Source organism: Bicyclus anynana, chromosome 12, assembly GCF_947172395.1.
Source record: "Bicyclus anynana chromosome 12, ilBicAnyn1.1, whole genome shotgun sequence".
NCBI lineage: Eukaryota > Metazoa > Arthropoda > Insecta > Lepidoptera > Nymphalidae > Bicyclus > Bicyclus anynana.
Window position 1 is genome coordinate 14,704,661 of NC_069094.1, and position 12,578 is coordinate 14,717,238.

Consider the following 12,578-nt stretch of genomic DNA (forward strand, 5'->3'; position numbering starts at 1 on the left):
ACAATCAATATCAAGACCGTTTTTTGTTGTATTTGAATTTTAAAATTTAAATTTTATCTTGTTCTTGTTGGTTCTTTTATTTTATCCACATTTGTTAATGTTGTGAAGTGGTTGTGAATTTGTGTATATTGAATTGAATTGAGTTCAGAAATAATTTCGTGCTAAACTGTTGGTTTATTATTGTACATCTATAATACAAGTAAAATAATATGACTTCCTCAAACTGTGAAATATTACCAGAAAACAAGACAGTCCAGGAAAGTATCCTTCTGGATATTGTAAAGGAGATTTGCAGCGAGCCAAATAAGTTGTCCCAAAAGTTGATTGGAAAAGTTAACAGAATAATCGCAGACTGTGATTTAACTCATCATGCTAACTTCCATAAAATCGTCACTTCTGATGAAAGCACTACCACTGTCTTGGGTAAGAAATGCTTTAGATTTTAAAAAGTCATTGTTGGATTTAGGTTTAGCAGGACTTCGGTAACCTGGTGTTTTTCAGAGGATAAAGTCAATCAAAGCAACGCTTTACAGTTTACACTGTACTTTAATGGGGCCAGACTCAACACTGAGTGTCGCCGCACACGGGCCACACGCGACAGCCACAAACGCCGCTATAATAAGCAAGAAGGGCCACATAAGTAGCTGCAGCACGCGACCACTTGTGGCCAGTGGTCGACATTTGTGGTCGGTGGCTGCTACTTTTTCAACCCATAGATGCAGTATCATAAACGCGCGAGTGGCGTGTTGCGGCGTTTTGTGTCGGCATTTAGTGGCCCGTGTGGGCCACAAGAAGCAAGCGATTGTAGTATGTGGCGGCCACAGTGTGCGGTCCATATAAAATGTATGACAACTATGGTAGCTGCGTTTTGTGATTGTGGCCCGTGGGCCTTGTGCGGGAGCCCTATAAGAAATCAAAGGATCCAACTTCTGTCATATTTGCCCTAACAATGATTTCAAACAAACTCAAAAATAAGGTCATTAAGTTGTGAAATAAATTGCCTGAGGTTGTGAAAACTGCAAAGATACAAAATAAAAACAAAAAAGTGGTCAAGAAATGTTTGTATAAATGTATCAGCAAAAGCAGCTTAGTAAGTAATATAATAATAATATTTACTGTGGTAAGCCATGTTGAAAAGGTGCAGTGGGTTTCTTTGTTATTCTGATACAAATATAATAAACTACATATCAGATGCCTGTGACTTTGCCCATGTTTTAGGGTTTCCTGAACCATGATATTTTGTATAATACACATATAACATTCATAAATTTATCTATTGTTAAAAACTGCAGTAAAATGCATTGCATAGTACCTATACAAGATCAGTGTGAAAATGCAGCGAACAACCTTGTTTTATTCTGTGTAATGAAGGCATTATATATAATTCTATAACATAATTTTCCAGGGTTCATCCAGCAACAGGCAGCTGAACTGACATTTGATGAACAGGCTGAACTGAACCAGGCCATAGTGGAGAAGATTCAAGAAAAGTTACCATTATTCACTAAAGAATTAGATCATTTGAAACAAAATTCAGGTAATTGTTAAGTAATGTCACGTAATGAAAATAACATCATTGTCAACCTTATGGTTCTTCTTCTTCTTTTTCTTTCTTCTGGGCTGTTTCCGCCCTTAGCCATGTAACCTTATGATTATTATGCTTGGAATTATGGTGCCAGGCCTTTTCTTTATAGAAGAGGAAATATGGAACTTTGATTAACCATGCTTTGATGCAACTTGGCTTACAGTAATAATGTCCAATATTGTAGTTATAGTCTGACTGCTCAGAGATTGCATTTTAGTTAAAAAAAAGGGTGTCATTGACACCTTTTTATATTAATTAATTAATTAATTGTTAATAATTTTAGCACTTAATATGTTTATTGTAAGTTAGCATAATTATTTTTAATGTTATAATTCATAAATAAGGATAATAGAAGATATTTAAATATCTCTTTTACATTGACGTTGACAGGTGTCAGAAATGCAATTTCTGATCGGCCAGACTATCAGATGCTAATAACAAAGACTAGGACTGGCAACCTAATATGCCTTCAAGGCACAGGGCTGTAACACCATTCCCATCCTTGGAAAAACTTTGTGTAAGAAAGCCAAATAATTCACAGTCAAACCCAGAATTTGAAGCCAAGACTTTGTGATCTGAAAGCACATATGCTGTTCACAGGACTAAAACAGACTCAAAATAACAATGATACTTGCCAACTAAGTAGTTATAGAATACTAGCAATAATGGCTGGCTAGTCATACAAGCAACCAATAAGTTATCAGCGACAAACAGAAACTTTAGCTGCTTATAATAAGATTCTTCCTTTAAAATTGCAGGTCACAAAAAATCTAGGAATGAAGAAATCAAAGAACTACAGGAGAGTTTAGATGATAAATTGGACACATTGAGGCAACAAGAGAATGAGAAGGTTGAGCTGATGATGGAGTGGCTCAACCACCGGCTGCATGAGGTCTCCAGTTTCAGCACTCAGACTAATGAACTGATAACCATGAAAACTAGAATTTTGGAATTAAAATCCAAGTAAGCATTGCACAGTTGTTCCAAGCAATCTATGATTATAGTCTGACAAGTTCATTGATAACACTCCCATGATATGCGAGCGACAGGGGGAAAGTGTTCGCATCAGTTATGGGTTTTTCTTTCACCGCTACATGCCCCCCGGCCCGCGCGCAACGTCGGGCGTGTTACAAACGTAGTTGCCAAGTTATAGACATTATATATATAATATATATATATAATATATATATATTATACAAAACAATATAATATATATATATTATATATATATATTATATTGTTTTGTTATGAAATTAATTTCCAATACTATATAAATATGTATAAATTGAAATTAATATAATAGTATTCATTTAATTGAATTTTAGTTAGGTTCAGTGGATTACCCCCTACAATACCACAAAGTCACAAACTTTACCATTTTAGTTCTTTATGTTCAAACAAACAGTTTAGTCTTTCCTCTTTATAACACTAATATAGATTATAGACTATCAGATTTTCACCCACATAGTTTCAGTTCCATGGGAATACAGAAAATATAGCCTCTGTTACTCGCCGATAATGTAAATTTGCATCTGTGAAAAATAAAATTGGTTTAGTGGTATAAGCAAGCAAATAAACTCACATTTACTTATAATATTAGCTGATATTGTATGTTACTTTCCCAGGATACTCCACCTACGTATTTTGTGCAACATCTTCACGGAGACCAACCAGTCAATTAAGGCCTACAGTGAAATACACAAGGACATCAAAGACAACCTTCGCGACACTGAACAGAGGATTAAGAACTATAAAGACATCATTGCTAGTGATTTATAAAGCATCACTTTGCAATATTGCCTGTTTATAAAATGGAGTAGATCTGGATATCCAGATCTACTCCATTTTATAGAGGCTGGAAGTTTGACTGACTATGCTTCTATGTGCTTTGATGAATTTTAAAAACCCGCCTATTTATTTTCATTAATTGAATTTAGATATAACTTTGATTATTATAAACGATATTATTGCTGACATTTGTCTTTTTTTTATCATTTTTCTGTAATTTTTTATGCAGCATCATATCGGAACGCTAAACTGAGTGAACTATCCTTATGTGAATTATATAAATAAATTTATTATTATCTATACTTATATTATATATTTGAAGAGATTGTTCGTTTGAACGCGCTAAACTTAGGAACTACAGGTCCGATTTGAAACATTCTTTCATAGGATAGCCCATTTATCGAGGAAGGCTATATATAGGCTGTATTGTATCCCCGTAATGCTACGGTAACGGGAACCACGCGAATGAAACCGCACGGCATTTTTAGTTTAAGTATACTTACAAAATTATAATTAATCAAAAAAAATGTTAATACGTACTGTAGTTATAGAATAGATAAGTATCGATCAACGTCAATTTAAATCGCGCGGTTTTTGAAATGCCTTTATGCAACTTTCGTAAGCCCGTTTTTTTTTTCGTTCATCCCTGGTCCCGACGGATGCATTTGCTTATATAGTTTATAGGCTAATTCAGGACTAGGCTGATCGGAACCAATTTGGAACTTGAAAAATCCCAAATCCGACCTACCTGGGATTCGAACCCAAGCTTTCTCAGTTGAAACCACATTACCATTACATTACCATTACATTTGGCTGGTGGGAGACTTCGGCCGTGGCTAGTTAACACCCTGCCAGCAAAGACGTACCGCCAAGCGATTTAGCATTCCGATACCGAAAGTGGTGTGGATCTTCATCCTTCTCCTAACAGGTTAGCCCGCTTCCTTCTTAGTTGCATCATCACACTATCAGGTGAAATCGTAGTCAAGGGCTAACTTGTAAAGAATAATAAAAAAAACCCAAATCCGCCATAGATGTCATCAAAATCAAACTTGGGAACGGTTTCAGTCTACCTCCTGAACAATTTAGCTATTAGCGTCTAATGATGAATACTGCAATAAAAAGTCCTTGAATACCAATTACTCATAGGTTTAACAAAGAATCTCACATTACTTATGCATTTTATTGTTATTGTAATTACCAAAGTGCAAAGGTGGATATCATTTTGCTATTTTGTAGCTAGACATATAATTAAAACATCATCATCATATCAGCCGATGGACGTCCACTGCAGGACAAAGGTCTTTTGTAGGGACTTCCAAACATCACGTTCCTGGGACTGTAGGCATGTGGCATATCGAGTCTTTCTACAAACGCCAACGCTTCGAAATCTAACAAAATGTATGCGAATGACGGATCCGATCGTTATCGATCCGTCATTCGCATACATTTTCGTTCATTAAGATCGATGACGATGACATGACGACCGACAATGCTTCCCGGGCAACACAATCACAAGCTACACAGTCTTCGCCTGCGAAGACGAGGTCTCCGATATCTAACATCACCCGGACGTGGATTTTCTAACTCACGATCTTAGGGGCGTCCGGACTGATTCACTCTGGTCACGGTTACCCACTCCCGAATGAGCCTCTAAGCCGAGGTCCGTGTCTCATACGAGACGCCCTTAGAGAGTCGTTCCGTCCTCTATCTTTATTTCAGCCTTCAGGTCTCATCAGGCGATGCTTCTGCGCTCGCCCAAACCCTCCAGTGACGCCGTAGTGGTCCCACATGGAGCCATCGGCACTTACTCAACACGAAAAAAAATCACATGACCTGTCGATGGCAAATATCATTACATTTTGATTTTTCGAAGCGTTTGCGATCGTAAAAAGGGAATCGACGTGGGTGCTTCGTAACAATGAATCTAAGAGGAAAATAGCAGCTTAACTATACCATACTGCTATCTAGATTCCAAGGTTCGTTACGATCTAGTACATTAGAAAAATAATTGGACAACGCACACAAATGGTATGACAAACACAGCTGCTTTAAATGGGTGACAAACAACAAATGATACTTGTGTAGGTATTGCGTTAATTTTCAACTTTGTAGTTTGTAACGCTAGATAAGGATAATATCCTCCATTTACGACAATCTTATGATTTATGTTTAGTTGTTCCGAGCTCTCAGTATAGTGTGGATGTGTGTGTCTTTTTATTTTATAGATCACCCACGCGGATTTGTGTTATGATGGATACGATTTGTGGAATATTTCAGTAAGTTTATATAAATAAATCCTTAGCGTCTTTTAATTCTTAAATTAGTTCAGATACTTTAAAACTATAGATTGAGACTCCTTTGTTATTATAAGTTTGTCTAGATTGCTACCAAATTTATTATATTTACTTAATGCAAATAAGTAATTGTTTTACTCAGTCCTGGATTAGCCTTTAAGCTATTTAAGCAATTGTTTAGGACATCACGTCTAGGGGGGGGGGGGGATCACTAGATATGACTGAGTATAAAAACAAGCACACAAAAGTTAAAGCAATTTCAAAATCTGGGCAATTGTTTTATTAATTCTTTGTAGTTCCCCTTAATATAGAGGGTCCACGTGAGAAATCAAGTTTTAATCCGGCACTGGTTTATGGTTATTTAAGGGAAGATATTTTGTTGATGAGATACTACATCTTACCTTACCGTACGTTTGCGACAAAGCCTGGCTTTAGGTAGGGTTAAAACTCTGTTACAAAAATAAAATTAATAACTCTCATATAGTTAGCAACTTTGAATTCAGTTCAAATTCACTGTTTAAACCCATGTCTTCTGGCACGTAACTTGGTAAGCTTGATTTAGTTAGCTAGGCTAGTTGTAGAAACCAAAAATTTTTTTTTAATATTTTGATTAAGTATACCTACGTAGCTAGGCAATTTCGGAGAGTCATGATAAGACAAAAATAATTTGATAATTCCGTACTCGTATATGTTCCCTTAAATCGTCACCTCCACATTTTTTGGCATTCATGTATATAACTAGGTGCGATGGTAGATATACAGATAATGGTTTTCTATTTTTTATATTTAAAAACTACCCACACCACAGAAAACATATGTACTTGAATCCTAGTAGTTGAATTAAGTACTTAAGTAGGTACTTAAAGTTAAAACAAGTAAGTAGACAATATCTACCCGCATACCTGAAGAGGCATGCTTGGGATCGAACCCCACACCTTTCCAACAAAGCTGTCCCACATTCTATAACACAAGCTATACTTTGTGAAATAAAATTAAAAAAATACCGCTCAATGATAAACTAAACACTCTCGGGAGCCAAATGCTCCGATCATAATTTTTCAATTCTATTTTTAGCCTGCTTACCAACACCCAAACAATGTACTATAAAATATAACGGCCTCGATTGCTTAATTAATTAAATAGTTTATTTACCAAAGATCGAGTTAGTAGACGTAGATTTTTAACCGACTTCCAAAAAGACGAGGTTCTATGTTGAAATGGATTTGTCAGTCCTTGATATGTGTAATTATTTTAAAATACCCCCGTCATATCATCAAATTATCTCGATCAAGTCATCGATAGGTATTCTCTTTCAGTGCGCTTTCATTTGAGACCCCACTCGAGTATATTTGCAAACATTCGGTTTTTCTTCCCCACTTTCAACCCCCACAACTTATAAACGGCTTAACCGATTTTCATTAACCATGTTTAAGAACACTCGCTCGTAAGTCACCTTTCATACAAAAAAACTAAATTGAAATCGTTTCATCCATCCGGGGGCTATGGTGGCACAGACAGACAGAGTCGTTAAACTTATAAGACCTCTGTTTTTGCGTCGGGGGTTAAAAATGAAATGATTGAAGATTTTTTTGAATGGTACCTACCTACTCGTAAGTAGTTTCATAGATATTAATGCGCGTTAATTAAAACTAAGAAACTTTCGGCAGTGTAAAGATATTTTCGGTTTTCTTAAATTAATAGGTACCTACATAACTAGGTACGTATAGATTGCTTAGTTGATACCTGAAACTTCGTTCGCGTGAAGGTTTTACTAAAGTATAGTTTTATCAACTTTTTAGTTTTATGGAATAAAGAACAGCAATTAGGTATGTGTTATTTCAGATTATAATCACTTAGACTAAAATCTGAAATTCTGAAATTTGAATCTCAATAATTTTCATTCATTCTAAAGTCCGTCCAGCAGTTTTTCCGTCAAAGAAATAATCAACAGAAAGGTGCCGGATTCAAAACCGAGAGGTCATGGGCCCACACGTTAGATATAGGTACATATACCTTCTAAACCTTCGATTTTTTTTTCTTGTTAATTGGAATGTTATATTAAAATTAATTATTAATACATTATAATAAGAGGGATAGACGAGATAAAAGTCACCCTCTGTCTAGGATGTAGGTACCTACATTGAAAGAACCCCAAATTTTTTTTTAGTTGATATAAATTACGCCTACAAAGTGCCAAAATTAAATTTAAATTTAAATTAGAAATACTTAAAGCATTCCTGAGTTTTTTTTTTTGAACAAGAATATGTCGCTATTTAGGAAGTTGGTGGTGCTCTACCCTAGTGTCTCTCAGAGCACACGCTTTAGCTTCAATATAAATATATAGCCTCAGTAGCTCAACGGTAAGAGCGGTTGGACTCATCACCGAGGGGTGGTGGTTCGATCCCCGTTGGTATATTGTCGTACCCACTCTTAGCACAGTCTTCGTGACTTCGTGACAGACTTATACTTTAGTAGATTTTCCCTGCAAGTAACTAAGCTAAGTCGAAGTAGGTACTAGGTACTATTTTATCTACAAAACCATTTTATCAGATTTATTCATACGAAGAAGCAATAAAATTAAACACGAGCAAGAAATGGTGTTATTGATAAATCGCTGCTGAATACGCTTACTCTTGATAAGGTTATCAGTAAACACCTTAAACTTATATGTTACTGACTGATAACAGGACGGATACATCGACTTATATTCTTAACCACACTAATCCTTACTTAGTTAAAAATATACTAAGTAACTAAGTAAGTAGTATGTAATATGTTAAGTAGGGTACCTAAGGATAAAAATATGTTCTCTGGTTGGCACCCAATTTAAAATCTACCTAACTAGCAGACGAATCACGAAAATCGATGTAAACTGTCAGTCCTTTTTTAATAGCAGACGCCTTGCGTAGTTCTCTTATCTGTAGGAATACCTACGGGGATAAAATATAGGCTGACACTTACAAATAAACTACTTTGTATTGGTGAAAGAATTTTTGAAATAGATTCAGTAGATCCAGAAACTACTCTGTACATCTTCACAAACTTTACCTCTTTATAATATTAGTAGGTATATACCTATGTGAATGTGTCCACCGTAAAAAGTCGGTGTAAACTATCATTCCCTTTACCATTAAACCACTGGCAGTGGCGTAACCTGTGATTTCACCGCGGAGCGACTGGGCCACCCTGTTTTAATAAAAAAAATCAAGCCAATTTTATTTAGGGCCTAATTTAAATCGATTAAATTATTAGCTTAAAATTAAAATATTTATTCAACGATCCTCATAAAATTAAGATAAACTATCTACCTACCGGAATCCGGAACGGAAACGCATCTGTGAGAAACACCAAACGAGCGAGACCAAACAATACTGCAGGGATTTGAAGACGTGAATTTATGAGCTAGATTTTGTTGAATGATTTTATAAGGCGTGCACATATGGTTTTTTATTTTTTTATTATTTCTAATTGACAAAAATAGTGCCAATTGAAAACAATAAAAAAAATTACGCCGCCCCTGACCCCCTATATCACTGCATTATAGTTCACATTAAATTGTTCAAAAGTACTATTACTTTTATCTGTAGTTCCTGTAGGCTTCCGTGGCGCAGTGGTATGTGCGGTGGATTTACATGACGGAGGTCCTGGGTTCGATTCCCGGCTGGACCGATTGAGTTTTTCTTAATTGGTTCACGTCTGGCTGGTGGGACGCTTCGGTCGTGGCTAGTTACCACCTTACCGACAAAGACGTACCTACCGCCAAACGATTTAGCGTTCCGGTATGATGTCGTGTATAAACCGAAACGGGTCTGTATTTTCATCCTCCTGCTAACAAGTTAGCCCGCTTCCATCTTAGATTGCATCATCACTTCCCAACAGGTGGGATTGTAGTCAAGGGCTAACTTGTAAAGAATAAAAAAAAGACAGGTAGGTAGGTATTCTTATTTACCTACTCTCATTTTCAGTACCATCTCAGACACAATAGGCATACAATGGGCGCCTCTCCATCTGCCCATGTCACGCCGTCTGCAGACGCTGGGCGCCACGACCTGGATACTGCTCGTGCTGTTCGGAGAGGCGGCGGCCATTTTGTTGTTCATACAACTTATATACTCCCAGTTTTGGTGGCTGACGCTGTTGTATGGCATTTGGTTGCTTAACGACCTCGATGTTTGCCATAGAGGTGGACGAAAGTAAGTTTTTACTTGAATACTTCTACATCATTAGTATAAAACAAAATCGCTTTCTCTGTTCCTATATCCCTATGTAAAAATAAATCAGAAAAAGATACTGACGTCAACTTTACAGTGATTTTTATGCCTGGCTCTCCTGTAAACGAAAACTGACGTGGTCGTGGCGAAAAATCACCAAAAGGAATGGTGGCAACCAACTTTGGTCATGCGACCAAAATGAGCATTCAACAATGGGTTAAAGTTAGTGAATAGGCCAAAAGGTCTCCGTTCATAAGGACACAGGGCCCAAGAACAAAATATTTATTTATGACCATACAGTTCAAACTTTGTGAATTTTGTGTGTGTTTGTATAAAACTGAATGTTTATTATTTATCGTTACAGAATAGAATGGGTTCGGAACTGGCCCTGGTGGAACTACTACCGGGACTATTTTCCCTTGAAACTCGTTAAAAAACAGGACCTTGATCCATCGAAAAACTACCTCTTCGCCTGCTTTCCTCACGGCGTCGTTTGCGCGGGAGCCTTCGGTGCCTTTGCCACCAATGCTTTAAACTTCTATAAGGTACTTCAATGTTTTACAAAACGTAGCTTTATTCGATAGCGTGGTGGACGTGATCTATTGGCCTCAGAAGGGTTTTTTGAAAGGAGACTCGTGCAAAACAGTGAGCCGAAATTGGGTTGCTAATGATGAATGAAGTAGGTTACATACGTACTCGTATACTTTTAAAACAATCTAATGTTTTGTTATAGGTATTTCCAGGAATGACTTGCCACATGATAACATTAGCGGGACATTTTAGAGTGCCATTTTTCCGGGACTTGGTCCTAGCTTTGGGAAGCTGTGCGTCGTCACAAGAAAGTCTGCTACATCTGCTGGATAAGAAGAAACATCAAGGGAAATGTGTGGCTCTGATCGTTGGAGGCGCTGCCGAGGCTTTAGACTCGCATCCTGGTGAATATAAAGTTATCCTGAGCCGGAGGAAAGGTTTTATACGAGTTGCTATGAAATCTGGGTAAGTTGATTAACAGAGTAGTATACCATACCACGTCATGTGATAACTAGTATACCACGTACATTTTTGGGTAATTCTTTTTGGCTAAAAAAGAATATTTGCCAGATCTTTTAAATATTATCAATTTTCCTGTTCCTCTCCAATTAGTGGGAAAACTGTGTTTGTGGGTACATACGACAATAGTCCAGCAGACGATTATTGAGACACGACCTCTCGGTGATGAGTCCGACCCCTTTACCGTACACCCCTTTGCGCTTCGCTGATCTTTTGCACAAAAAAAATTACAAGTCCTTCTTTCACCACCTGTGGATACAGGGATTTTTTTGACACTGCAACTTTTTGATTGAATTGATCGATCGAATCGAATTGTCCCAGTCCGTATTTTTTTTTAATAATAAAAATATTGTTTATACTCATAAGAGCCAACTGGCACCGGAACTGCGCAGTCTCGTGAAAGCTTGCGAGCGAGCCAATTTATTGACGCTACGCTGCTGTATTAAGTGGATGTCCATATAAGTCCTTATAGAGATATACTAAATGCACTAAACGACGACGAATGGCTCCAACAACCAACATACTATATTATCATTAACTAGGTAATCTGTACATATTTTCAGAGCTCCTTTGGTACCAGTCTTCTCGTTCGGCGAACCAGACGTGTTCCGACCGCCGAACAACCCTCAGGACAGTTTGCTTCGGAAGTGTCAGGAAAAGGTGCGCCAACTGACCGGCATATCACCAATGTTCCCGATCGGACGAGGCATCTTCCAGTACTCTATTGGGGTAGTGCCTTTAAGGTCACCCGTTACTACTGTTGGTGAGTTCATTTATGAACTTAATGTTGCATACAAATTGCCTTTTTTTTTTACAATAAAGGACAAAGGCTTGGCTACAATAATTCCTAACAGGATGCAGTACGGTGGAACGCGCTTGCCTAGAACGGACTTATTTTTGTGTTTTGTAAACATTTAGTATTCCTATTTGTTTATTTCTGTGATCCTGCTATTTGGTGATGATATGACTTGGCGACTTCGGCTTTTCATCGATAAAATATTAGCTTTATGGGCAAATAACAAACATATCTCGTAATTTGCAAATATTAATTGCAAATTTGTCGTTTGTGGCAAAAATCATAAACAACCTTTATTTCATTGCAGTCGGCGAACCGATGGAAATAGAGAAGAATTTGGAACCAACGGACGCTGAAGTGGACGCACTTCACGAACAGTTCACTCAAAAACTTGTTGCATTGTTTGAGGCTGAAAAAAGTAAATATCTAAAGAACCATGAAAAAGTCAAGCTAGTTATTACGTAGTATGTTTGAATAAAACATAATCGATTGTTGATCAACATGTACTGTTAGACTATTAGAAATAGGTATGCCATACAAATCTTTAGGTGAGAGAATAGGTCTTTAGCCTATTTTCGTTGGCAAACTGAAGAGCCAGTTCTAAACTCTAATTGAGCTTATAATCATCACATACCTACTGCACGATAGGTGACGAAGAAAAATACATTATTTTTTAATTTATTAGCTGTTGTCTTCGGTCCAATGCCATGCGAATTGCGATAGATAATATCATTTTGTTGAACCCCTAAATTCTTACAGATTTTTTTTTTAATTCTACCGATTATGTTGATACAGCACCAATTTGGAAATTGTCTTAGAATTTAAACTATCGTAAGTTGTTCCCGAATTAATCC

General features: G+C 37.0%; 2 protein-coding genes across 2 annotated transcripts; both read left to right on the forward strand.

Moving 5' to 3' along the window:
* The first annotated feature begins 11 nt into the window (after nt 1-11).
* LOC112055049 (uncharacterized) lies at nt 12-3,559 on the forward strand. The gene is made up of 4 exons (XM_024095035.2): nt 12-423; nt 1,406-1,537; nt 2,344-2,548; nt 3,211-3,559. The coding sequence occupies exons 1-4, from the start codon at nt 210-212 to the stop codon at nt 3,362-3,364; spliced, it is 705 nt and encodes a 234-aa protein (XP_023950803.2). The 5' UTR covers nt 12-209; the 3' UTR covers nt 3,365-3,559.
* Nucleotides 3,560-5,186: 1,627 nt separating this feature from the next.
* LOC112055050 (2-acylglycerol O-acyltransferase 2-A) lies at nt 5,187-12,292 on the forward strand. The gene is made up of 6 exons (XM_024095036.2): nt 5,187-5,649; nt 9,633-9,860; nt 10,243-10,423; nt 10,612-10,874; nt 11,492-11,691; nt 12,032-12,292. The coding sequence occupies exons 1-6, from the start codon at nt 5,621-5,623 to the stop codon at nt 12,187-12,189; spliced, it is 1,059 nt and encodes a 352-aa protein (XP_023950804.2). The 5' UTR covers nt 5,187-5,620; the 3' UTR covers nt 12,190-12,292.
* Nucleotides 12,293-12,578: the final 286 nt, after the last annotated feature.